Source organism: Bos indicus, chromosome 6 (genome assembly GCF_029378745.1).
Source record: "Bos indicus isolate NIAB-ARS_2022 breed Sahiwal x Tharparkar chromosome 6, NIAB-ARS_B.indTharparkar_mat_pri_1.0, whole genome shotgun sequence".
NCBI lineage: Eukaryota > Metazoa > Chordata > Mammalia > Artiodactyla > Bovidae > Bos > Bos indicus.
Genome location: NC_091765.1, coordinates 89,577,194 through 89,604,642, shown reverse-complemented (window position 1 = coordinate 89,604,642; position 27,449 = coordinate 89,577,194). Strand labels below are relative to the sequence as shown.

The window sequence follows — 27,449 nt, the reverse complement described above, 5'->3', positions numbered from 1 at the left end:
CCCACCAGGCTCCCCCGTCCCTGGGATTCTCCAGGCAAGAACACTGGAGTGCGTTGCCATTTCCTTCTCCAATGCATGTAAGTGAAACGTGAAAGTGAAGTCGCTCAGTCGTGTCCGACTCTTCTCGACCCCATGGACTGCAGCCTACCAGGCTCCTCCATCCATGGGATTTTCCAGGCAAGAGTACTGGAGTGGGGTGCCGTTGCCTTCTCCACAGTTTATCTATAGGAGCTGCCAAAAAAAAAAAAAAAGGCGGAGGGGTAAAGTAAATGAAGCATGCCAAGAGGTAGCCAGCATCTATAAATCATATAGAATTTGACTTTTGGGAATGACAATCAAAATCACTTGTTTTTGGAAATGAAGTAAAAAGATTTCTTTTGTGGTTGTTATTATTTTCTCCTTCATATGCCACTTGAATTCATGAGATCCTTATCAACCCAAATGCAGAAATATTTATAAGCAAAGGAATGCTTAGTCTAGTACAATAAACAAATTCATTTTCTTGTTTGAACAAGTGCCTCTTTAAGCCAATTAACTTTTGCAAAAGTTGAAGACCAGGTTTTTATGCACAGTCTTTAAACCCATGAAAGCCACGACTCCTAAATAAATAAAATGAATTTTAAAATGGAAGCTTCAATGGTGAAATTCTACACCAAGCTCCAGAAGATGATGAAGGACAGGGAAGCCTGGTATGCTGCAAAATATGGGGTCGCAAAGAGCTGGACATGACTGAGCGACTGAACAACAAAGCAATACCAGCATTTTGCAAATATGTTTTATATTTTTTAGTAGGATACATTTCCTCACAATATAACAATGTTTTAAAATGTAGCAGAAGATATAATCATTAAAAACGAAATATCTTTAGTTTTTCTGTAATGAGAAGCCAAAAGTGGACAAACCTAGGTTTAATAATCAATGTGTCTATATTTTATCTTATTTGGAAATGATCTAGGTAGTCAATGAAATTTTATCATTCAATTTAACATAGCAAAACTTTCTTTTTTATTAATTTTTATTGGAGTGCAGTTGCTTTACAATGTTGTGTGAGTTTCTTCTGTACAGCAAGGTGAATCAGCCATATGTATACATATATCCCCTCTTTTTTATATTTCCTTCCCATTTAGGTCACCCAAAAGCACTGAGCAGAAGTCCCTGTACTATATAGTAGGTTCTCATTAATTATCTATTTTATACTTAGCAGTGTGAATAGGTCAATCCCAATCTCCCAATTCATCCCACCAGTCCTCCCCCCACGCCCAGTATCCATACACCCATTCTCTGTGTCTCTATTTTGGCTTTGCAAATAAGTTCATCTTTATCATTTTTCCAGATTCCACATATAAGCAATATTATATGATACTTGCTTTTCTCTTTCAGACTTATTTCATTCTGTATAACAGTCTCTAGGCCCCTCCACACCTCTGTAAATTGCACAATTTGATTTCTTTTTTATGGCTGAGTAATATTCCATTTTCTGTTTTTGTTTGTTTTTTTCATCTTGTTAAAGGGGTCTTAAAGCTGGTCATTATATTGCACTTCTTTATATCCATTTATAATATGGTCTCTATAGGGTAAGACAATTGCTTAGGATGAGAGCACTCAAACAATTCTTTTTTCAAATATGGAAGCTTTTCCAGTTCAAAAGATCCATCATCTGGCCATTGATGAGTGGGATATAGTAATCTCAATAGTGACTCAGACCAATAACCCTTTTTATGGCTTAACCAAGGAAACAAGAGGCATCCCACAATACAGTGGGAAAAAAAAAGTTGCTGTCCTCACAAGATCCAGAAAATTAATTTCCAGTTAGCTTAAGAAAGAGGAGGCCTTCCTTGTCACAGGTGGTAAGAACTATGTGGTGAAGGGACTTCCCTGGTGGTCCAGTGGTTAAGAATCTTCCTTGCAATTCAGGGAACATAGATTCCATCCCGTTAGGGAACTAAGATCCCCATGCTGAGGGGTGACTAAGCCTGTACACAGCAACTAGAGAGAAACCTGCATGCTTCAACAAAAGACCCGGCATGCCACAGCTAAGACAAGTCACAGCCAAATAAATAGATAATTAAAAAAAAAATTATATAATGGAAACAGTGTCTCTGGTCATTCATGGGAATGTGAGATGCCTTCAACTGTAGATGCATTAATCTGTGACAGGGGGCAGGTGCTACTGGAATGGGACTTTTCCAGTACTTGACAAAGCAATGAAGATTTAGACAACAAAGGCCACCTATGGACTGGGACCCTTTAAGACAAGCTCCTAATGGCTAGAACGGCCAGATGAAGAGAATGCTGCTTGTGACTTCATGTCTTGGAATCCCAGTCTGGGATGCACACTGGTACATGTACCTTCTGGATGGTAGAGGTCAGAGACAACACTCTCCATGGTCACAAAGCCATGTTCTCTGGCAAGAAGAACAAAAGGAAAGGAAAACCTCATTGCTTTTTACATAGGGGACTCACAGCAAATTTGCCTAAATAGATGCTAGTCTGCTGAGCACGGTGAACTCATCACAGTTCTATTCTATTCATTGCATTTTTCTGTTCACTGCATTTATTCTGTCTATTCATTTATCTCTTCAACATTTGTCTTTCACTCATAAGTATGTGTATGCTCAGTTATGTCTGACTCTTTTGTGACCCCATGGACTATAGCATGAAGCTCCTCTGTCTGTGAAATTTTCTAAAAGAGAAAACTGGAGTGGGTTGCCATTTCTTCCTCCAGGGGATCTTCCCAACCCAGAGATTGAACCCATGTCTCTTGCATCTCCTGCATTGGCAAGCGTGTTCTTTACCAACAGTACCACCTAGGAACTAAAGTAGGTTCTAAATTAGTTTGCAAAGATGAGAATAACAAAAAAACAAAAGCAGATACTCCCACTACCAAAAACAGTACTCTCCCACTACCAAACTCAGTCCATGGGAGTATAAAAAGGAGTTGCCTGGGAGTCTGTGATAGCACTGTATAGAACTTTATAGGAACTCAGAGGAGGGAGTATCTGACTCTCCTAATTTTTTTTAATATTTATTTATTTATTTTGTTGGACCAGGTCTTTGTTGTAACCTGGAGTTTGTCATCAAGGCCGGGATACATAGAGAGCAGGAGGACAAGCATGGCCCAGACACCTGTCACTCAGGAGCCGTTTCAAATGTCCTCTCCATCAGAAATCTCACAGTTCATCTAAGTGTTTACCTTGGCCCTGGATACAGATCACATTGTGGGGACCACTGGTTCACAAGCTGGGTTCTATGCTCTCCAATAATACTATCATACCTTTTACTCTTTCTATCCACATCTCCAATGTGAGTTGGGTCCATACTCATACTAAACATTCAGTAAATGTTTGCTGAAATAATGCATGAATAAAAGGTTTTAGGCCACTATCCCTGAGAGCAGGACACCGGGAAACTATCCTTAAATGATTGCAACAGCCTAGATTTTCTTACTTGCTTTTACCTGATTTGTTCACTCAGCATTTGACCACTCAGCCTTTGAGTTTAACCACTCTGGACATTTGGCAAACCAGGATGGGCCAGAGTTTGTATTCCAGTGAAAGAACTTGGGCAGCCAGAAAAATGAGTCTGAACCAAAGACTGTAGAAAGTCCTGAGCCCACATTCTGCCATCAAGTCCAAAGAACACAAGTAAGACCCATCAATATGTTCAAAGTCAGAGGGCCTGAGCTGCTCAGATCTGGAACAAAATGGGAGCAATGTCAAGAATATATCAAAAAGACTTCCTTGTCAGCCCAATGGTTAAAATTCTATGTTCCAAAGGTGGGGGGCATGGATTCTCCTGGTCAGGGAAGATCCCTCATGAAGCACAGTATGACCAAAAAAAAAAAAAAAAGAATACAGCAAGGGAGGTCCTGATTAATTGCTACAAATAGAAGTGTAGTATGCTTGGCCTTTATGGGCCATTGGCCTGAAGGTAAATGGGAGGATCCAGGTACTTAAAGTTACAAGGTCTGGTTAGGAAGTGAGTGTATAATAGCTATTTATTCCATATACTTTCTTATTCAATTTGTTTATAAGATAGTGATAGGTGTAGTAGGAGATATAAAGCTGGAAAAAGTCCAACTTCTAAAATAAAATTCTTTTTATAGCTTATCTGTTTTATTCTGCAGTGGTTCAGTTCAGTTCAGCTCAGTCGCTCAGTCGTGTCTGACTCTTTGAGACACCATGGACTACAGCACGTCAGGCCTCCCTGTCCATCACCAACTCCTGGAGTTTATTCAAACTCATGTCCATTGAGTTGGTGATGCCATCCAACCATCTCATCTTCTGTCATCCCCTTCTCCTCCTGCCGTCAATCTTTCTCAGCATCAGGGCCTTTTCCAAGGAGTGAATTCTTCACATCAGGTGGCCCAAGTATTGGAGTTTCAGCTTCAGCATTGGTCCTTCCAATGAATATTCAGGACTGATTTCCTTTAGGATTGACTGGTTGGATCTTCTTGCAGTCCAAGGGACCCTCAAGAGTCTTCTCCAACACCACAGTTCAAAAGCATCAATTCTTCAGTACTCAGTTGTCTTTATGGTCTAACTCTCACATTCATACATGATCACTGGAAAAACCATAGCCTTGACTCAGATATGATCAGAACAGATCAGTTGCTCAGTCGTGCCTGACTCTTTGCGACCCCATGAATCGCAGTACACCAGGCCTCCCTGTCCATCACCAACTCCCGGAGTTCACTCAGACTCATTTTCTTTATAGTCTAACTCTCACATCCATACATGACCACAGGAAAAACCATAGCCTTGACTAACCGGACCTTTGTGGGCAAAGTAACGTCTCTGCTTTTCAATATGCTATCTAGGTTGGTCATAACTTTCCTTCCAAGGAGTAAGCATCTTTTAATTTCATGGCTGCAGTAACCATCTGTAGGGATTTTGGAGGCCAGAAAAATAAAGTCTGACACTGTTTCCACTGTTTCCCCATCTATTTCCCACGAAGTGGTGGGACCGGATGCCATGATCTTCGTTTTCTGAATGTTGAGCTTTAAGCCAACTTTTTCACTCTCCTCTTTCACTTTCATCAAGAGGCTTTTGAGTTCCTCTTCACCTTCTGCCATAAGGGTGGTATCATCTGCATATCTGAGGTTATTGATATTTCTCCTGGCAATCTTGATTCCAGCTTGTGTTTCTTCCAGTCCAGCGTTTCTCTTGATGTACTCTGTATATAAGTTAAATAAACAGGTTGACAATATACAGCCTTGACGAACTCCTTTTCCTATTTGGAACCAGTCTGTTGTTCCATGTCCAGTTCTAACTGTTGCTTCCTGACCTGCATACAAATTTCTCAAGAGGCAGATCAGGTGGTCTGGTATTCCCATCTCTTTCATAATTTTCCACAGTTTATTGTGATCCACACAGTCAAAGGCTTTGGCATAGTCAATAAAGCAGAAATAGATGTTTTTCTGGAACTCTCTTGCTTTTTCCATGATCCAGCAGATGTTGGCAATTTGATCTCTGGTTCCTCTGCCTTTTCTAAAACCAGCTTGAACATCAGGAAGTTCACGGTTCACATATTGCTGAAGCCTGGCTTGGAGAATTTTGAGCATTACTTTACTAGTGTGTGAGATGAGTGCAATTGTGCGGTAGTTTGAGCATTCTTTGGCATTGCCTTTCTTTGGGATTGGAATGAAAACTGACCTTTTCCAGTCCTGTGGCCACTGCTGAGTTTTCCAAATTTGCTGGCATATTGAGTGCAGCACTTTCACAGCATCATCTTTCAGAATTTGAAAGAGCTCAACTGGAATTCCATCATCTCCACTAGCTTTGTTCGTAGTGATGCTTTCTAAGGCCCACTTGACTTCACATTCCAGGATGTCTGGCTCTAGATGTGTGATCACACCATCGTGATTATCTGGGTCGTGAAGATCTTTTTTGTACAGTTCTTCTGTGTATTCTTGCCACCTCTTCTTAGTATCTTCTGCTTCTGTTAGGTCCATACCATTTCTGTCCTTTATCGAGCTCATCTTTGCATGAAATGTTCCTTTGGTATCTCTGATTTTCTTGAATAGATCCCTAGTCTTTCCCATTCTGTTGTTTTCCTCTATTTCTTTGTATTGATCACTGAAGAAGGCTTTCTTATCTCTTCTTGCTATTCTTTGGAACTCTGCATTCAGATGATTATATCTTTCCTTTTCTCCTTTGCTTTTCGCTTCTCTTCTTTTCACAGCTATTTGTAAGGCCTCCCCAGACAGCCAATTTGCTTTTTTGCTTTTCTTTTCTATGGGGATGGTCTTGGTCCCTGTCTCCTGTACAATGTCACGAACCTCATTCCATAATTCATCAGGTACTCTATCTATCAGATCTAGGCCCTTAAATGTATTTCTCACTTCCACTGTATAATCATAAGGGATTTGATTTAGGTCATACCTGAATGGTCTAGTGGTTTTCCCTACTTTCTTCAATTTCAGTCTGAATTTGGCAATAGGGAGTTTATGATCTGAGCCACAGTCAGCTCCCAGTCTTGTTTTTGCTGACTGTATAGAGCTTCTCCATCTTTGGCTGCAAAGAATATAATCAATCTGATTTCGGTGTTGCCCATCTGGTGATGTCCATGTGTAGAGTCTTCTCTTGTGTTGTTGGAAGAGAGTGTTTGTTATGACCAGTGCATTTTCTTGGCAAAACTCTATCAGTCTTTGCCCTGCTTCATTCCGTATTCCAAGGCCAAATTTGCCTGTTACTCCAGGTGTTTCTTGACTTCCTACTTTTGCATTCCAGTCCCCTATACTGAAAAGGACATCTTTTTTGGGTGTTAGTTCTAAAAGGTCTTGGAGGTCTTCATAGAACCATTCAACTTCAGCTTCTTCAGCATTACTGGTTGGGGCATAGGCTTGGATTACTGTGATATTGAATGGTTTGCCTTGGAAACGAACAGAGATCATTCTGTCGTTTTTGAGATTGCATCCAAGTACTGCATTTCGGACTCTTTTGTTGACCATGGTAGCCACTCCATTTCTTCTGAGGGATTCCTGCCTGCACTAGTAGATATAATGGTCATCTGAGTTAAATTCACCCATTCCAGTCCATTTCAGTTCACTGATTCCTAGAATGTCGACATTCACTCTTGCCATCTCCTGTTTGACCACTTCCAATTTGCCTTGATTCATGGACCTGACATTCCAGGTTCCTATGCAATATTGCTCTTTACAGCATCGGGCCTTGCTTCTATCACCAGTCACATCCACAGCTGGGTATTGTTTTTGCTTTGGCTCCATCACTTCATTCTTTCTGGAGTTATTTCTCCACTGATCTCCAGTAGCATATTGGGCACCTACTGTCCTGGGGAGTTTCTCTTTCAGTATCCTATCATTTTGCCTTTTCATACTGTTCATGGGGTTCTCAAGGCAAGAATACTGAAGTGGTTTGCCATTCCCTTCTCCAGTGGACCACATTCCTGTTGGCAAAGTAATGTTTCTGCTTTTTAATATGCTGTCTAGGTTGGTCATAGCTTTTCTTCCAAGGATCAAGTGTCTTTTAATTTCATGGCTACAGTCATCATCCGCAGTGATTTTGTAGCCCAGAAAAATAAAGTCTGACACTGTTTCCACTGTTTCCCCATCTATTTGCCATGAAGTGATGGGACCAGATGCTATGATCTTAGTTTTCTGAATGTGGAGTTTAAGCCAACTTTTTCACTCTCCTCTTTCACTTTCATCAAGAGGCTTTTTAGTTCCTCTTCACTTTCTGCCATAAGAGTGGTATCATCTGCATATCTGAGGTTATTGATATTTCTTCTGGAAATCTTGATTCCATCTTGTGCTTCCTCCAGCCCCGGGTTTCTCATGATGTACTCTGCATATAAGTTAAATAAGCAGGGTGACAATATACAGCCTTGACATACTCCTTTTCCTATTTGGAACCAGTCTGTCCCAAGTCCAGTTCTAACTGTTGCCTCCTGACCTGCATACAGATTTCTCAAGAGGCAGGTCAGGTCATCTGGTATTTCCATCTCTTTAAGAATTTTCCAGAGTTTGTTGTGGTCCACACAGTCAAAGTCTGCAATAGTAGATCATTTATTTTTCTGTCAGTGGCATGATTATCTGATGTTATGATCAGTCTATAAATATTTAAAATCATTTAGTTAACACTGAAAACTATTCAATATATTAACTTTTGGCAGGGATTTTTTTTTTTGAGGTTTATTCGGTTTTAAGAATGTTTTTGTAAATTTCTTTTTATCTCTATTTTCTTAAAATTGTTTCCTGAGCTTTCTGAAAGTAGTACTCACTAAATAAATGACAATAGGATTGCCAAAATTGCAAAAGAATAAGGAAATGAGAAAACTTTTCTTAGAAAGAATCACATAAGAAATTTATTTTGGAAATGAAATCATCATTATGACATTAAGGTATTAACGGAAACAAAACTTAGGAAGCCAGAAGATGAATGTAAGTAAATTGCAAAAGAAAATAGCACGCATAGCAGAAAGATTTCAACTAGGAAAATTACGACTCATCATAAAAACTTGACATTGAGAATAATGTCCATGGTATTTTCCAGTGTTCATTATTTTCCAATTTTTTAGCCAGAAATATTTTTGCTTTTATTTTCACTTTCCAGGCTTCTTCCATATACTCAGGTAATCTTGGAGACAGAGGATTCTGAATGATATTTATTTCACAGAGGTGGCTCTGCTACTGTATGATCTAGCTAGTTCATTGATTGACATTTCTGAAGTGGTTGACGGTATTAAAGAAATATGAGACCCAACTAGGTATGGTGGAAATTATGGCAGATGTAGAGAAAGTATGGCTTTGCTGTATTTTAAATATGTGTATATTACATATATGTATGTTACATATGTTTATCTTATGCATCAAATGTGAATATCAATGATCAATAATGTCTAATAGCACATATTATAGCATCTGTGTGTTATTGAACCATGTAGATGTACAGATGAGGGGAACTCTTAAAAGTTTCTCTAACAGTTATAAATGCAACTAACAAAAAAATTTTATAAATCATTTACTGGGCAAATGCATGAGTGTGTTATGATGTCTGTGGATAGTTTAGTGAAATCTCTGAGGTTAACAAGGTCAGGAGTTGGGAAGATTCAGCCAACTCTCTATTGGAAGGTGCCTTATCCAGCACCCCGCTGCACCATTACACAATAGTACTAACTGTGCTTTTGTTTCCTCCATGTAGTTAATATCTGACAATCATTTATTTAGCACCAACACAGTCAGGCATTTTTCTGGAAGTGGGAATGAAGAGAGGTTAATGGGCATGACCCTTACTCCTTAATCTAAAAAAGGGAAACAGATAAATAATCACAGTGCAGTCTGGTTGTAATTCTAATGAGAGTGTACATAAATTGCTTTACTTCTTTTTGCCCAGAAGATCCTATCATCATCCCTAGAATTACCAGAAAAAGAAGACTTTTTCCCCAAACAGCTGATAAGTGCGACCTGATTGTCCCCATGCAGCTCATTCACCGCCCTCCTTGCAAGTTTATTACCTCTCACCGTAACACAGGCTAGTAATACCATAATCTCTTTTTTATGTTTGCCTCAGCAAGGAAATAAATATTTGACAAGGTTGTATCCAAAGTTTATTCCTTTACCTTGCTTTCTTTACTAAATAGACAGTGAAGCCAGATTCCCAATCAATAGATGTTCTGTGGATTTTATAATCTTGTAGATATGCTGGTTGATAAACATTATGGTTTTATTATTTGATTTTCTTTTAGTTGTTACCACACAGGGAAAATACAACTTGTGCCTATCATATTAACAGGTTGCTATGCTATACTGCAAGGAGATCCAACCAGTCCTTTCTGAAGGAGATCAGCCCTGGGATTTCCTTGGAAGGAATGATGCTAAAGCTGAAACTCCAGTACTTTGGCCACCTCATGCGAAGAGTTGACTCATTGGAAAAGACTCTGATGCTGGGAGGGATTGGGGGCAGGAGGAGAAGGGGATGACAGAGGATGAGATGGCTGGATGGCGTCACTGACTTGATGGACGTGAGTCTGAGTGAACTCCGGGAGTTGATGATGGACAGGGAGGCCTGGCGTGCTGCGATTCACGGGGTCCCAAAGAGTCAGACACGACTGAGCGACTTATCTGATCTGATCTGATGCTATGCTAAGTCACTTCAGTTGTGTCCGACTCTGTGTGACCCCATAGACGGCAGCCCACCAGGCTCCCCCATTCCTGGGATTCTCCAGGCAAGAACACTGGAGTGGGTTGCCATTTCCTTCTCCAGTGTATGAAAGTGAAAGTGAAGTCGCTCAGTCGTGTCCGACTCTTAGCGACCCCATGGACTGCAGCCTACCAGTCCATGGGATTTTCCAGGCAAGATCTGCACTCAAATTTTGGATTATGGTTCTGTGGGGGAGGGGCGGGCAGTTACAGCTTTTTGACCACATTCTTAATGGGTTGCTTCTTAGTTCAAGGATTGTGGCCACCACTGTTTGCAAATGATATGTGCTCTAGGGGTAAAACTCTAAAGAAAGGGAAGAAAAGTAGCTTTTACTTATTAAGTTCCAATTTTGACTCAGGCCTGGGATGGTCCTTTCCAGAGTCCTGTGGGGTGGACATTACTACCCTTGTTTGGCAGGTGAGAAAACTGGGGAAACTCAGGGTCACACAGAGTCAAAAGATGTAACCCAGACTGTCTTATTCAGAAGCTTGCTGGGTTAAAACCAGCAACCACAAAAATAAAGAAGAATCACACAGGATGAAGAAATAAGTATGAAACCACTAATTAAATTCAGTGAATGTCTTTGCTTCTTTCCCAACATGTTCTAGAAAGCAGGTACTTTTGGCCCTCAATTCAGTTTTCATTAGACCCCCAAACCAAGATGCATGTGGCTGAAGCAGAATGGACAAGGGATATAAGTAGAAGCTGTAAAGGACATAGAATCTCTACAATACAGAAAATTACCTACTTGGTGCTACATCTTCCCCTCAAATACTGGCATTCTCATGGGCTTCTCTGGTGGCTCAGATGGTAAACTTATCTGCCTGCAATGCAGGAGACTCATGTTCGATCCCTGGGTTGGTGAGATCCCATAGAGAAGAAATGCAACCCTCTCCAACATCCTTGCCTGGAGAATTCCATGGACAGAGGAGCCTAGCGGGCTACAGTCCATGCGGTTGCAAAGAGTTGGACATGACTGAATGACTAAACTAATACTTTCACTTTCATGGCATTCCCAAAGACTTCATTACCAGATCAGGCCTGGAGACAGAGATTGAAGGCAGATGAGGCAAGGAGATTTAACAGTTCTGCTGATTCTGAGCTTTCTTGACCCTACTGACTTGCCAAGGCATCTTGAGAAGCACAAATTAGAGTGTGGAATGTTAAAACTTGACTGTTTAATCAAAGATCTAGACAATGTTTTTCGGAGAAGGCAATGGCACCCCACTCCAGTACTTTTGCCTGGAAAATCCCATGGACGGGGGAGCCTGGTAGGCTGCAGTCCATAGGGTCGATAAGATTCGGGCACGACTGAGTGACTTCACTTTCACTTTTCACTTTCACGCACTGGAGAAGGAAATGGCAACCCACTCCAGTGTTCTTGCCTGGAGAATCCCAGGGGCGGCGGAGCCTGGTGGGCTGCCATCTACGGGGTCGCACAGAGTCGGACACAACTGAAGCGACTTAGCAGTAGCAGCAGACAATGTTTTTAAACTACAAGTTATGATCCATCAGTGGATTATGAAATCATTCTATAGGCTTGTGACCAACATTTTTTTAAGTGGATAAAATAGGATAGGGGTTTCAAAGAGCAAGACATGGGGTCCTCCAAAGCACAAATCCTTTCTGTGCCCCCTATTCTTGTTTGTAGGAAATAGGTTTCATTCAGCCTCCTAGACCTTCCCTGAGTTCCAAAGTTCAGATTCCAACAAATGTTTACGGGCATGGGAGGGGATGCAGAAACAAAGGAGGAGCAGTCAAGAAACAATAATGCAGTCATGGGGCAGGGTCCTGGTTCCTCTTCAAGTAATATATATATATAAATACCTTTGAGTTCTTCTGCAGGAACTAAGGCCCCCACCCAGGTGGAGGATGGTAACTTCATACTGAACCCAAGATTCCTGGAACACCACCATGCTAACTCACCACTGACCAATTGGAAGAAAGTCCGCACACAGGGGAAGATAATGAAGACTTTGACCTCCTTCCTCAAATGATTCCTCCTCCCTTTAGAATCTTCAGAGCTGATTTTTGAACACAAGTTCACCTTCTCTGCAGGTTGCCAGACTCTTGAATGAAGTAACCTTTCCTTTTCCAACCAACACTCGACTCTCAAATATTGGCTTTTGAGCAGTAAGCAGCCAAACCTGAGTTTGGTGAGAAGTATAGAAAATAAAACATCAAAATACAATACTTGTACAAAACAAGTATAAGTATTGTAATGTAAACTTATTTTAGGCACTTGTGTCTAACACTGAATACATGCATATACAGTCTGCATGTGTGTAAATATAGTGAAAGTGAAAGTGTTAGTCACTTAGTTGTGTCCTACTCTTTGCACACCCATGGACTGCAACCCCATCCTCTGTCCATGGAATTCTTCAGGCAAGAATACTGGAGTGGGTTGCCATTCCCTTCTCTGGGGATCCTCCTGACCCAGGGATCAAACCCAGGTCTCCCAGATTGCAGGCAGATTCTTTACCCATTGTCTGAGCCACGAGCATTGCCCCATTTGCATATAAATCGATGCCAGATCACATAGGTGTATTATTTCCCTGGCCATGTAAAAACTTATTTTATTACCCCAAATTGAAATAAGAATACTTCCTAACAGATTTCAACATGATGAAGTAATTATTGTGTTCCTTTTATGATTGTGTACAATAGTATTTTATTGAAAATTAACATTTTATGTTATAACAGTATCAAATAACTAATATTTTGAAAAATAGAAAGAGCATCTTTGAGTAGTGAAATTACATAAAAAAATTTTTTTCTCCTTATTTCCTCTGTATTTCTATGTTATCTACAGTGAGCATGCATTCATTGCCTTTTATAATGATAAAAAAATATGAGTATATCTTTATAACCAACTAAGACCTCAATACTCCATGCACTCAAGAGGAAGTATTTTTTACCACAAAGGCCTTAAAAGGGAAAAAAAATGCAAAAGAATATCCCAGAGCCAAATACCCTTTGGTGGCTTTGTTTGTTGATAGGGTCTATGGCTGTAGTAAGCGCCTAGTTTGTGGACAGTTTCTGCTGACTAATTCCTGTCAGAAAAAAAAGAAAGAAAGAAAAAGTTCAAGTCCATTCAATCTTTATCACTCCATGAATGTTTGAACAGCAGGTAGCTACAGTAAATTGTTACCTGATTGCGACTTCCTGGCAGGAAAGCCCTCTCTCAGCACCATTGCTGATAAAGGCGGCAGCTTGAAAGTATTCTCAGGATGGTTAGCCACGGTGATTCTGAAGGGAGGATTAACTAGACCCCAGAACTGGAGGACTTTGTAAAACTGTTTTGGTCCTTTGGCCCCTTTGAGTCATACTTAGGAATTACTGAATCCAACTATCTATGTTTTTTGACGCAAGCAGTAAAAGAAAAACAGGCAAAAAAAAAAAAAGTATTTTACCATGAACACCTCATTTCCAATGTATCCTCTCCCAAAGTTCATTTAGCTTCAGAAACATGTTGCTCTTACAACTTGTTTTTATAATTATCACCAAGAATCACTCTGTTAAATGCCTTATTCGGCACTCCAAGCTGACGGGAATTGTGTGTTAAGAGCAATATTGATAGAAATAATAATATCTGTAATAGTTGCTAATTTTTAAGTACAGACTACATAAGAGGAGTTATGCCAAGTGTTCGCATCATCTATTTGGTCCCCACAATAATCTATGAATTAGACATTCACCCCATTTCATAAATGGGGAAACTAAGGCCTAGAGGGCAAGTGAGTATAGCACATCCTGTGGACCGTGCTAAGGACTTTGGACCTGGAAGATAATTTGGGTGAAGATGCACAAGGTGGACCAAAAATGAAAAGCACCAAATGAGTGAAACTAGTTGAAAGACCTCTCCTTGTGGACACTCTAGTTCTGCAGAATGATAAACATGCTGAGGACCTAATGGTCCTGTGTCTTTTTTATTTTGTCATCTTGTGACTGTTTCATTCTTCCTTTTTCCCCTTGGCAAATACCTATACCACCTCCAAGAGCTGGTTCTGGGGTCAGTTCCTCTCTGAAAAATGTGCTTGTGTGAGAGGCAGCCCACCATAAAAGCAAGAGCACAGAGTTGGAAGTCTGACCTGCTCAGACTTCAGCAAAGTGGTCTTGAGAGACTCAGTCTTTCTGAGACTGTTACCACAACTCTAAGATGGAAATAATATTACCTAGCATGCAAAGTGGATATGGAAATTTAGATGATACTCTGAAATACTTTATAAACCTCTGTAAATAGTATCATTTGTGCTAAATTGCTTCAGTCGTGTCCAACTCTTTGAGACCCTTTAGCCCCCTAGGATCCTCTGTCCATAGGATTCTCCAGGCAAGAATATGGAGTGGGTTTCCATGCCCTCCTCCAAGGGATCTTCCCAACCCAGGGACTGAGCCTAAGTTTCTTGCTTTTCCTGCATTGGCAGGTGGATTCTTTACCCCTTGCACCACCTGGGAAACCCAGTGTCTGTTTAAGGAGGTTGATATCTCAAAGCCTTCTCACTTCCCCCACCTCAAGAAGACTGAATAGGGCATTCTCCACTTTCTCTTAGCAGTCTAAGCCTGCCTCTACACAAACACTGCCACCTTAGGTTGAAATGGCATTAGGTCATGAGGCAGAGGAACCAGAGATCAAATTGCCAACATCTGCTGGATCATCAAAAAGCAAGAGAGTTCCAGAAAAACATCTATTTCTGCTTTATTGACTATGCCAAAGCCTTTGACTGTGTGGATCACAATAAACTGTGGGAAATTCTGAAAGAGATGGGAATACCAGACCATCTGACCTGCCTCTTGAGAAACCTATATGCAGGTCAGGAAGCAACAGTTAGAACTGGACTTGGAACAACAGACTGGTTCCAGATAGGAAAAGGAGTACGTCAAGGCTGTATATTGTCACCCTGCTTATTTAACTTAAATGCAGAGTACATCATGAGAAATGCTGGACTGGATGAAGCACAAGCTGGAATCATGATTGCTGGGAGAAATATCAATAACCTCAGATATGTAGATGACACATACAGAGTTTTACCTACTGGGCTCCCAGGGAAGACCCCAAGAACTGTTTTTTAACATTTCATTTTTGTGAAATGTCAACATTATCAAAGGACCAATAATGAGTAAAATATCTTAATTTCATGCTCTGAAATATATTTCCATTAAGTAGTAGAGAATTCTAGTTTCATTTTTATCAATTTTCTATCCTAGAGTGCAGTATAAATTTTAAGGGGATAAAAGCAGAGTCCACTATATTTAATTTTTTTTAGAAAAGCAGCCCAGAAAGTTTAACTGCAATTAATATTTATTGGCAAAGTTAATTGTGACATTAATAGGTAAATAAGTAGTTATTAAGAAATATAATCATGGAAATATGCAAATTGTATCAGCCAACATATACTAAGTAAAATCAGTCTTTATTAAACCAAATCTTCTTTCAAAATATATTTTTGCTTAAAATTCTGGAGATTTTTCTTCATATGAAATTGTGATGTCAACGTTATTTCTTTGCTCTATTGAGGCATGCTATCAAAACTTCATTTCTTTTATTTATGTAGAGTTTCAAGGACAATAAAAACATTAGATGATTTGTTTTCCACAAGTAGATTGAAAATTTAAAAAAGAAGAAGAAGAAACATTTTCTATAGCAAAAGTAGAGATTTAGGCAACTAACTCTTCAAAAGCCTCTTGATTATTTTCTTATACAGAGGATTCTGCTGGTCCAGGCAAATTTTCCTTCCCGTCTTCAGCGTAGCTCTGTCAGAGAAAGAAGAGAGGTGCTGCGTTTCAGTCCTAGGGGTTTGAATTTAGAATTAGACTGGCGGGGAGGCGGCGGGGTTTAGAGGGACGGTAGGGAAGGGGAGAGCAGAGGGTGGGCACGAAAGCAACAAGTTCCAGGACTCACATCAGTTGGGGGCTGGGGCAGTGGAGCCCGGCCCCGATCACTTCCAGGCTGGAGATGTGCCTGGGGTTAATCCCCGAAGTGGTCTTCAGGCACACGCATTGGAGGTCCTCAGACTCTCCACCTTCAGAGTCCGCTGGGAGCGGGACGAAGGTGGCAGGGAATGACGACTCTGTGAATAATCAGAGGGACCTTGGGGATCTTCTCACTGCCTTGGACCTTCATTTCCTCACCCACAAACCACATCCCTCTGAAAGAGTGTTGCCGGCTAGGTGATCGAGCGCACCGGCCAGCACGTGGCACCGCGCCTTCACACGTAGCAAGCGCTCGGGAAATCCTAGCTGGGATCCGGAGATTACGGACTCCGTTCCTGGGACTTCCCGGACTCTCTGCTGCCCTGGACCTCTCCCCGCCCTGCTTCCATCAGCGCTCACCTTGGGCCAGGGCGATGGCCGGCAGAAGCAGCAGCCCCAGGAGCAGCAGCCCCGGGCTGGACCGCGGGCGGGAGGCGCGGGGTCCGACTGCCTGGTTCATCGCGCTCAGGAGTGCCAGCCGGAGCCGAGAGCCAGCGCAGGGGCTGCAGGGCTGGAGCTCCGCAGACTCGTGGTTCCCCACCCTCTCCAGACCCGTTTTATCCCCGCCATTTGCACGCTTCTTCGGAAGCTTGGGGTGGAGGGTGGGGAACCGCGGTGCGGAAACAGACACTTCTGCAGAATTCGGCTCTGGACAGACAAGATTAAGCAAGAAAAAAGAAAAAAAGCCAGAGACCAGCAGTCTTACTGGGAGCTGGTGGCAGGATCCGACCCCCACCCTGAATTCACATACATTCGTACAGTCAGAAACAGTACTTCAACCTTATAAAAATGTCTTTATTATTCATCTATTTATTGGCTGTGCTAGATCTTCCCTTGCTATGTAGGGGCTTTTGCCAGTTGAGAGCAGGGGCTACTCTTCCTTGCAGTGCTGGGGGAGCCTCTCATTACAGTGGCTGCTCTTGTTGGAAAGCACCAGCCCTAGACACAGGGGGCTGAGTAGCTGCAGTGCACTGTGCGTAGTTGCCCTGCAGCATGTGGAATCTTCCTAGATCAGGGATGGAACCTGTGCCCCCTGCATTGGCAGGTGGATTCTTAACCGCTGGATGACCAGAGAAGTCCCTAAAATAGTCTGTTTTCTTTGTTATGCGCAATAGTAGAGTCACTCTGCAGTCACTGTTTTGCAATTTGTGCAGCAGGAGTTTCTGTTTCCTTCTCCCAACTGCCTCCTCAAAAACTGCTCCTTCACTTCTGTTTCTTGTGGATGACCATTGAGTTGAACCTGGCAGTTGTATGTCTGCAAGATGTGCGTTTTGTCATGGTATTCTGCTGCTAAAAAGTTGAATTTGGTCTCTAGGTGAGGACTTGGTTCCAGAAGTTAGGTGGATGTGGAAAACTTCCTCAGACTCTTGAATGGGATCTCCCCAGCTTTATCAACCATCAGCCAATACATCCTAGGAAGCAAAATCTGTTGTTCTCATAAGTCCTCTTATTCTAAGAAGAATTGTAACATGAATATTTGGATTCATTCTTTATGTAAAAACTTTACTGCCCAGGTATTTCATCATTTTGCTCACCCTGAAAGAGAGACCAAGAAGAGTGTTCAGGTTTTCCAGCTCCTGCTGCCCCCAGGGACAGGGTGAGGTAGGCTGCACCATTGGCGGGAGTAGTGGTGCTCTCAGGAGGACACAGAGCATCTGGGAGCTGACTGTGGAAAAGAATGCACCAGAATCCTGCACAGAAAAGTTCAGGGATCCATGTGGACTGATCTCTGCTGGCCTCAGCCTGCAGCAGCTTGAAGTAGGGTTTCAGTTCCTGGCCAGAGATTAATCAGGTGGTGGTGGGGAGAGCATCAAATATTTGGTCAGTGACAAGGCACTGGCTTTTCAGCTTTGCACAAAAAAATTCCCACAAAGAGGAAAAGTAGTGAAACAAGTGAAGTGTTTCTTAGGAAGAAAAAAAGAGTAGAGTATATGTGGATAGACACACGGGTGGACTCAGTGAGAGGGTCTTGCTCTCCTGGTAGTTTAAATCACTTACATGGGGCATTTCTTCCAGGTTTATTTTGGCCAATCATTTTTATTTTCCTGGTTCAGAGTCTGTATTTGGTATATCTCACAATCCTCCCATGTGTATGCATGCATCAATTAACCAAGATGGATTATGCTGAAGATGTCTATGGGTAGTTAGCATCACTTAATATGGAAGGGCACCTCCTCCCTTTTTGACTTCCAAGGAGCCTTTCTGTATATGCTGCTGCTGCTAAGTCACTTCAGTCGTGTCCGACTCTGTGTGACTCCATAGAAGGCAGCCCACCAGTCTCCCCCGTCCGTGGGATTCTCCAGGCAAGAACACTGGAGTGGGTTGCCATTTCCTTCTCCAATGCATGAAAGTGAAAAGTGAAAGTGAAGTCGCTCAGTCATGTCCAACTCTTTGGGACCCCATGGACTGCAGCCTACCAGGCTCCTCTGTCCTTGGGATTTTCCAGGCAAGAGTACTGGAGTGGGGTGCCATCGCCTTTTCCTTCTGTATATGACTGTAGCTCAAATCATAAACTCCTTATTGCAAAATTCAGACTGAAATTGAAGAAAGTAGGAAAAACCACCAGACCATTCAGGTATGACCTAAATCAAATCCCTTATGATTATACAGTGGAAGTGACAAATAGATTCAAGGGATTAGACACAGTGCCTGAAGAACTATGGATGGAGGTTCATGACATTGTCCAGGAGGCTGTGATCAAGAAAAAGAAATGCAAAAAGGCAAAATAGTTGTTTGAGGAGGACTTAAAAATAGCTGAGAAAAGAAGAGAAGTGAAAGGCAAAGGAGAAAAGGAAAGATATATCCATCTGAATGTGGAGTTCTAAAGAATAGCAAGGAAAGATAAGAAAAACTTCCTAAGTGAAGAAATAGAAAGGAAAACAATAGAAAGAAATAGAGGAAATGCAAAGAAATAGAGGAAAACAATAGAATGGGAAAGACTAGAGATCTCTTCATGAAAATTAGAGATAACAAGGGAACATTTCATGCAAAGATGGGCACAATAAAGGACAGAAATGGTAGGAACCTAACAAAAGCAGAAGATATTAAGAAGAGGTGGCAAGAATACATAGAAGAATTATACAAAATAAGATCTTAATGACCCAGATAGCCATGATGCTGTGACCAGTCACCTAGAGCTAGACATCCTGGACTGCAAAGTCAAGGCATCACTATGAACAAAGCTAGTGGAGGTGATGGAATTCCAGTTGAGCTATTTCAAATCCTCAAAGATGATGCTGTGAAAGTGTTGCACTCAATATGCCAGAAAATTTGGAAAATTCAGCAGGGGCCACGGGACTGGAAGAAGTCGGTTTTCTTTCCAATCCCAAAGAAAGGCAATGCCAAAGAATGTTCAAACTACTGCACAGTTGAGCTCATTTCACATGCTAACAAAATAATGCTCAAAATTTTCCAAGAAAGGTTTCAACAGTAAGAGAACTGAGAACTCCCAGATGTATAAGCTGGATTTAGAAAAGGCAGAGGAACCAGAGATCAAATTGCCAATATCCATTGGATCATAGAAAAAGCAAGAGAATTCCAGAAAAGCATCTACTTTGCTTCATTGACTATGCCAAAGGCTTTGACTGTGTAGATCACAACAACCTGTGGAAAATTTTTCAAGAGATGGGAATATCAGACCACCTTACTTGCTTCCTGAGAAATCTGTATGCAGGTCAAGAAGCAGCAGTTAGAACTGGACATGGAAAAACTGACTGGTTCCAAATTGGGAAAGGAGTACCTCAAAACAGTATATTGTCACCTCCCTTATTTAATTTATATGCAGAATACATCATGCATAATGCCAGACTAAATGAAGCACAAGCTGGGATCAAGATTGCTGGGAGAAATATCAATAACCTCAGATATGCAGATGACACCACCCTTATGGCAGAAAGAGAAGTGGAACTAAAGAGTCTCTAGATGAAAGTAAAAGAGGAGAGTGAAAAAGCTGGCTTAAAACTCAACATTCAAAAAATGAAAATCATGGCATCCAGTCCCATCACTTCATGGAAAATAAATGGGGAAAAAATGGAAACTGAGAGACTTTATTTTCTTGGGCTCCAAAATCACTGCAGATAGTGCCTGCAGCTATGAAATTAAAAGACACTTGCTCCTTGGAAGAAAAGCTATGACCAACTTAGATAGCATATTAAAAAGCAGAGACATTACTTTGCTGACAAAGGTTCGTCTAGTCAAAGCTATGGTTTTTCACATGTATAGATGTGAGAGTTGGACCATAAAGAAAGCTGAGTGCCAAAGAATTGGTACTTTTGAACTGTGGTGTTGGAGAAGACTCTTGAGAGTCTGTTCAACAGCAAGGAGATCAAACCAGTTAATCCTAAAGGAAATCAGTCCTGAATATTCATTGGAAGGACTGATGTTGAAGCTGAAGCTCCAATACTTTGGCCAGCTGAAGCAAAGAACTGACTCATTGGAAAAGACCCTGATGCTGGGAAAGATTGAAGACAGGAGGAGAAGGAGACCCGAGAGGATGAGATGGTTGGATGTTATCACCGACTCAATGAACATGAGTTTAAGCAAGCTCCGGGAGTTGGTGATGGACAGGGAAGCCTGGTGTGCTGCAGTCCATGGGGTTGCAAAGAGTTAGACACGACTGAGCGACTAAACTGAACTGAGTTCAGGCAGGGCTCCTGACTTAGAGAATGAGAAATATGTGGCCTCTCATCTTCTATGTGGGCAGGGCCCAGCCTCCTCCCTTCAGCCTTCTTGCTATTTTTGTCTTGGGGTATCAGTCCACAGAAAACAAACTCCAACTGTTTGCTCCAGGGCTTTTCTATCTCCTGCCTCAAGACCATCTTCCCTTCCCTTAGAAAGAATGACTTTGGTTTTGATTAGGGAAAAACACACCCTCATCTCAAAGCCAGAGGCTCTCTGTCATACTGATTAACTGTGGTGAACGGCCTTGGAAGCCCACTGCATGGACCAAGCTGACCTCTTAAGGCTCAGCAGGACCTGACCTCTGCAGGGATGTGCGCTTGAATTCCTAGACCTGGAATGTGCTTTCTCTTACTCTCTCTCTTACTCTCTCATCTAGCTAAGTTCTACTCATATTTCTAATGTCAGCTGAAATATTACCTCCCCAGAGGGATCTTCCCTGACAGCTAAGCAACTCATGTTCCCTTTTGTTGTCATGTAGCACCCACTGCTTCTCCTGTTTGTCACAGCTCGTATAAACACACACACATGATACTCACACAAGACATGCATATATATTTAAATGTGTTTAAAATGGTTTCTCTTCCTAGATGAAAAGTTCCATGAGCTGTGAGATAGTATTGTCTATCACTATTCTAACTCCCTGTTAAAAGGAAAAGTGAAGTGTTTTTTGCTCCATCATGTCAAATTCTTTGAGACCCCCCTGGACTATAGCCCACCAGGCTCCTCTGTCCATGGGATTCTCCAGGCAGGCATACTAGAGTGGGTTGCCTTTCTCTTCTCCAGCTCCCTGGTAGGGAATCAATATAAAGCACTGCATTAGTGAAGATGATGAATGTTGAAAACGATAATGATGAGGCTTTGACATATTCAAGTGCCATTTCTTTGTGCAGTAGGAGCATACCTCTATACGAACGTGTGGTTGTAATGATTTGTCAGCCTGTCTGCATCTCCCACCAGACAGTTATCTCTTCAAGGACAATTCTCCGTAACTTATAGGTCTTTGAATACCCAGCATCTTCACAATGGCTAGTACAGCATGTGGTGTAAGTCCTATGTATTTATGGAACTGAAACTTGAGATCCCATTTGGGTTAGCACAGAGGGAATGGATAGAAGAGTGTTTAGCATACGGATGGGCAACATACTGGATTTGTACAATCTGACCCCCAGGTTTCAATATGTGCAGTGTAAAGAAACTCAGGGAGTAATGGCAGTTAACTCATTCTTTCTCTGCATCTAAATAGAATAATTCAATATGTGCACACAAAAATAAAAGACATATGCACAGTGAAGAGGTATTAGCATAGTGTAAAAACTGTGTCATGTCCCAGAAGGTGGCCCTCCTGGATTTCAGTAGGAGATCCTAGAGAAATGAATGAGTTGCTGAGCTATTTTAAATTATTGGTGAAAAACTGATGACTGTGAGTGCTTTATTTATTAAATGTTTATTTATGTGTATTATTTGTTAACTATTATTTAATAAATGTGTTTATTTTGTACACAAAAAATTTAAGGCATTAAATCTATAATGATGAGAACATAATAAAAAGAAACCTAATAATGCATAGACTGTGAACTAAATGCTTCATACATGGGTGCTCCCTAAACTCCATGTGCAGGTTGGGGTAGATGAGCTGATGTCTTCTATAATAATCATAGGATGTTTAGTATGCTATTTATGTATCAAGTCTTATTTTCTGTGTCAATACCATTATGTGAAACATAATATAATCTCTTCATTAGAGAAAGAAAAATCAAGCAAAGTGTTAAGATGTTGTGGTTAATAGCACAGTTTCAAATCGCCCCTCTGTCACCTATTTAGTTATTAGATTCTGAGGCAAATTTCCTAATTTCTTTGAACTTCGATTTTCTTCTCTGTAGCACTGCTGCTGCTGCTGCTGCTAAGTCGCTTCAGTCGTGTCCGACTCTGTGCGACCACATAGATGGCAGCCCACCAGGCTGCCCCATTCCTGGGATTCTCCAGGCAAGAACACTGGAGTGGGTCGCCATTTCCTTCGCCAATGCATGAAAGTGAAAAGTGAAAGTGAAGTCGCTCAGTTGTGTCCGACTCTTAGAGACCCCATGGACTGCAACCTACCAGGCTCCTCCATCCATGGGATTTTCCAGGCAGGAGTACTGGAGTGGGTTGCCTTTGCCTTCTCCCTGTAGCACTGGGGATGCTAATTATAATAATAATAAATACTAACATTGGCCTATGGATTATTGTGTGACATGGATTATTTTCAGCACTTTGAATTTATTAGCTCTTAATTTTCACATCAACTCCATGAGATAAGCAATATTATTATGCCATTTTAGAAATGAAGAAACAAGGCACGGAGAGTTTATGCAATCTGACCAAAGTTACACAGCTAGTAAGTGGTGGACTAAGTTACCCCGTTATTCTGTCTTTAGAGGATGTGCTCTTAACCACATCATAGCTATATTGTAAGAATTATTTAATTCTTTACAATTATTTAATTATAATGCATGCAAAACAATTATTTTATCTGGCATATTAATATTGTTATTAATATTATAATATTAATAGCTGTTAATAAAGTTTTGCTATTACTATAGTACATTAAAAACAGCACAAATCATAAACTAGTGAATTTTGTTGTTCATATTGTTAAATACCAAAGTTTTTAAAAAAGATGCCTTTTCCCCCTAACAATTCTGTTAAAAGTAATAATATAAGACAACAAAGCAATAATAAGTTTGATTTTATGTTAATATTTCTGTAAGAATAGTATATTTTAAGGGATTAGAGTGAAAGAAATTCTGTTGATTATAAAATAATAATTATAGTCTGGTAAAGTTTAAATCCTCTCTTGTCCTTATTTGCAAGGCTGATTCTAATACAGAAAATGTAACCATGTAGATATTAAGTAAACAAAAATGTACAAACATGTTGGGATAAAACATTCAACACCAAGGAGAATCTGCTGTTATTATTGAAAATATTGTATCACTGAAGATATATATGATATCATATGTCATCACATATTGTTTGCTCTACTGGTATTAAATGTGTCTACTTTAAAGTAAATAACCACTGCTCACAAAACTCACATTCTACAATTTTATTATTGTTAGGATTTGAAGGCTAAAGTAAACACTGGAAAAATCTTTCAGCTAATGTTTTGAAACAAGACATCCTAGGACTAACACAATGAAAAATCTATTAAATATCTAAATGTATTAATAAACATTTATTCAGCAAGTGCTCCATGCTGGGCTCTGTGTGGTTTCTAATATCACTGACCGTTACGGAATCATCATGGTCATGTCCAGTCTATCAGTACAGTGGAGCACAATAAGTTAAGACAAATGGTTTTGGAAAGAAACTTTTAAAGAAAGAAATGCAAAACACATTACCACATTTAGCCAAGAGTTAGGGAGTAAAACATATATTGTATTTTGAAACAAGCCTTGGTTACTTTCCTTTTTATTAATTTTTAAAATGTTTATACTATTTTAAAAGGTTACTTTCCATTTAGAGTTATTACAAAATATTGGTTATATTCCTCCTGTTATACAATACATCCTTGAGACTGTCTTACACCCTAGCCATGCTTAATTTTATCTTCTCCCTGTCATCTATTAACCAGCCATCTCAGAGCAAATTGTGACTTTTTGAGACAGAATGGAAAACATATCCAAAGTTTAATATGGTATGACTAGGTATCCTGGATAAATAAGAACTCTAGAAAGCCAAGATTTCAACTTCTGTTCTTCTTGGGAGATAAAAAGGTTTGACAGAAAGTGAAAAAGATTAAGCAGCTAACCCACCATCTTCCAATATTTTCTGGACTATTTTCTTGATTCGGGGGCCTTCCGGATTCAGGCAGATTTTCTTCCCATTCTTCAACTCGGCTCTGCAAGAGAGAGTAGAGTTATCTGTGAGCATCCTGGCCATCATCAGAAGGGATCCAGCAGTGGTGGTAGGGAGGAGGATGGAGGGCTTCCTTAGGGTGGCAATACTAGAGAAGCAGAGACTTACATTACTTCGACTTTGTTGCAGTGGGGTCCTGCCCTGTTGACCTCCAAACTTTGGATGTTACTGGAAGGAATGCCAGAGATGGTCTTCACACACAAGCAGCGAAGTTCAACATGTAGAAATCTCTCTTTACTGCTAACTAGGGCAGAAGATAAGATTCTTTTTTTTTTTTTAGAAGATATGATTCTATTAGTGGTCATAATTATCTCCTAGATCTTATATATTGATGAGTACCTCCTTCGAAACGCCATTGTGAATATGATCGACCTGTCAACCTTTACTAAAGCACCGAGCAGAATTCTTGGCACAGGTCAAGTGCCCACAGAGTGCAGCATCTCCATTTGTAATTATTCATATAGTGCCCTTCTCTAGTCCCAGGGGCACTAAGGCAGTCCCTCCCCCAGACACAGCTGCAGCAGAAGCAGCCTCAGGTTAGGAGAAGCAGAGAGTCTACTATTCACCTCTCCCTAAAGTTTCTCTTACGTTTTCCATTGGTGGAGGGAACCAGCATCACCAGGAGCAGTGACATCAGCAGCAACACCTGTAGGACAGGAAGCGGGCTGGGCACGGTATATGAGGAGGTGGCGTCAGGTCTGAGGCTCATGGTGGAAAAGACTTGTGTTAGAGTTGTTCCCAGGAGGGTGAACTTCTGCTCAGGAGTCTACAGCTAAGTGGTTTTCACAGTTGCCTGATGTCTTTTATACACCCTGCCTCAAGGCCAGTAAGGAGAAAAAGGATAGGGATAGGGGAAGTGAGGGTGTGTGGTAACACAAGTGTAAGAGTGGTCAAGTTGTGCCCAACACAGATAAATGCCAGGCAAGTCAAATTCCTGCTAAATTTCATTTGCTGCATCCCTGCACATGCTCACCCCCCTTTCTCAATATCCATCTCCCTTACACATATTTAGGCAAGAACTAGACTGAAATATTACATATATTTTCTCTGAATAATTATGTAATACGCCCTGCCTTTCCTATAATGCAATTCAGAGGCCTTATAGACATTTTAGGTGTATCTGAAAGCATAAAAATGTGGCCCTTGGAAAAGAGAATTATCTTCCCTTTCCAGTTGCCAAGGAAAGCAGAGGTTACTATCTTGGTTGTTGATAAGTGCTGGGATTCATTAGGAGTATGTGGATAAAATAGGAGCCAATTATTATCAAAACAACTTTATGTATTAGTTTATGGATCCTTTCTGTCTTCCAAATGTATTATCTTTTATAATTTCATCCAGAAACTAGAAGCAAACTCATCCTCCCTTGTATTATAAAATAAACTTCTTACTTTTTTCTATCATCTGAGTCCACTTAATCTAACAGAGAAATGTATGATACAATTCACTGTAAAAGATTTATAAACTGTAGATAAAATATACAAGTTCCTCTTCATCATTGCTCCACATTCTGGGTCTCCAGTGGTAACCATTGGTAAAAATTTGGCATTAGTTTTCTATTCTATCTACATTTATATATATACACATATACATAGATCCACATATATAATACATAAAGATATACATATAGAGAGATAGACATAGATCATTTTTTATACAGTTGGAGTTATACAGCTTTTGTTCTATAAAATTATGTCTTCATCATCCTTTCATGTTACCTCAATGTCATTTTTCTCCATTCTTTTCAATGTCTGCATAATGTTCTATAGATAAGCAATTGTCATCCACCCTCTGTCCTACTGGCAACCTTGTAGGTGTTTCTGGTTTTGCACTTATGGATTGCAGTAAGATCTTTATTAAAGTCTCAAACTCTAATTAAGGATCTTGATCTCAAACCCCACGTGATATGGACAAAGCCTGGCAAATGTACAGGAGGGGGCCCACACATCATATACTGGCTGGTGTACGCTGTCATCTGGATCTCTGACTCATCTATAAGATTGCTTCCTCAACAGGACTATACACTTGGTTTTGGGTTTTTTTTTTTTTTAAGGTTTTAAAAAATGACATTTCTTAAAATTTCAGTTCAGTTCAGTTGCTCAGTTGTGCCTGACTCTTTTCGACCCCATAGATTGTAGCACGCAAGGCCTCCCTGTCCATCACCAACTCCCAGAGCTTACTCAAACTCATGTCCATTCGGTTGGTGATGCTATCCAACCATCTCATCCTCTGTCGTCCCCTTCTCCTCCCAGCATCAGGGTCTTTTCCACTGAGTCAGTTCTTTGCATCAGGTGGCCAAAGTATTGGACCTTCAGCTTCAGCATCAGTCCTTCCAGTGAATATTCAGGACTGATTTCCTTTAGGATAGACTGATTGGCTCTCCTTGCTGTCCAAGGGACTCTCAAGAGTCTTCTCCAACACCACAGTTCAAAAGCATCAATTTTTGGCTCTGAACTTTCTTTATGGTCCAACTCTCACATCCACACATGAATACTGGAAAAACCATAGGTTTGACTAGATGGACCTTTGTTGGCAAAGTAATGTCTCTGCTTTTTAATATGCTGTTTGGGTTGGTCATAACTTTTCTTCCAAGGAGCAAGCGTCTTTTAATTTCATGGCTGCAGGCCATGCCACTGTCTGCAGTGATTTTGGAGCCCCCCAAAATAAAGTCAGCCACTGTTTCCATTCTTTCCCCATCTATTTGCCATGAAGTGATGGGACCAGATGCCATGATTTTCATTTTTT

At 40.8% G+C, this 27,449-nt stretch overlaps 2 protein-coding genes across 2 annotated transcripts; both read right to left on the bottom strand.

Moving 5' to 3' along the window:
• Positions 1-15,441: 15,441 nt before the first annotated feature.
• Positions 15,442-16,680, bottom strand: LOC109560173 (platelet factor 4). The gene is made up of 3 exons (XM_019962158.2): positions 16,491-16,680; positions 16,060-16,228; positions 15,442-15,911 (listed from the first exon to the last, which is right to left on the bottom strand). The coding sequence occupies exons 1-3, from the start codon at positions 16,588-16,590 to the stop codon at positions 15,824-15,826; spliced, it is 357 nt and encodes a 118-aa protein (XP_019817717.1). The 5' UTR covers positions 16,591-16,680; the 3' UTR covers positions 15,442-15,823.
• A 7,200-nt stretch (positions 16,681-23,880) lies between these two features.
• PPBP (pro-platelet basic protein) lies at positions 23,881-25,543 on the bottom strand. The gene is made up of 3 exons (XM_019962914.2): positions 25,296-25,543; positions 24,816-24,951; positions 23,881-24,690 (listed from the first exon to the last, which is right to left on the bottom strand). The coding sequence occupies exons 1-3, from the start codon at positions 25,414-25,416 to the stop codon at positions 24,588-24,590; spliced, it is 360 nt and encodes a 119-aa protein (XP_019818473.1). The 5' UTR covers positions 25,417-25,543; the 3' UTR covers positions 23,881-24,587.
• Between the last annotated feature and the right edge of the window lie 1,906 nt (positions 25,544-27,449).

Bases quoted from the DNA above. Each gene is read 5' to 3' on its own strand.
- LOC109560173 (XM_019962158.2), bottom strand. From the start codon at position 16,590: ATGAACCAGGCAGTCGGACCCCGCGCCTCCCGCCCGCGGTCCAGCCCG. The intron at 16,229-16,490 runs GTGAGCGCTGAT...GATTATTCACAG, and splicing joins GGCCATCGCCCTGGCCCAAG to AGTCGTCATTCCCTGCCACC. The intron at 15,912-16,059 runs GTGAGTCCTGGA...TTTCTCTGACAG, and splicing joins TGCCCCAGCCCCCAACTGAT to AGCTACGCTGAAGACGGGAA.
- PPBP (XM_019962914.2), bottom strand. From the start codon at position 25,416: ATGAGCCTCAGACCTGACGCCACCTCCTCATATACCGTGCCCAGCCCG. The intron at 24,952-25,295 runs GTAAGAGAAACT...CTTCTGCCCTAG, and splicing joins TCCCTCCACCAATGGAAAAC to TTAGCAGTAAAGAGAGATTT. The intron at 24,691-24,815 runs GTAAGTCTCTGC...TCTCTCTTGCAG, and splicing joins TGCAACAAAGTCGAAGTAAT to AGCCGAGTTGAAGAATGGGA.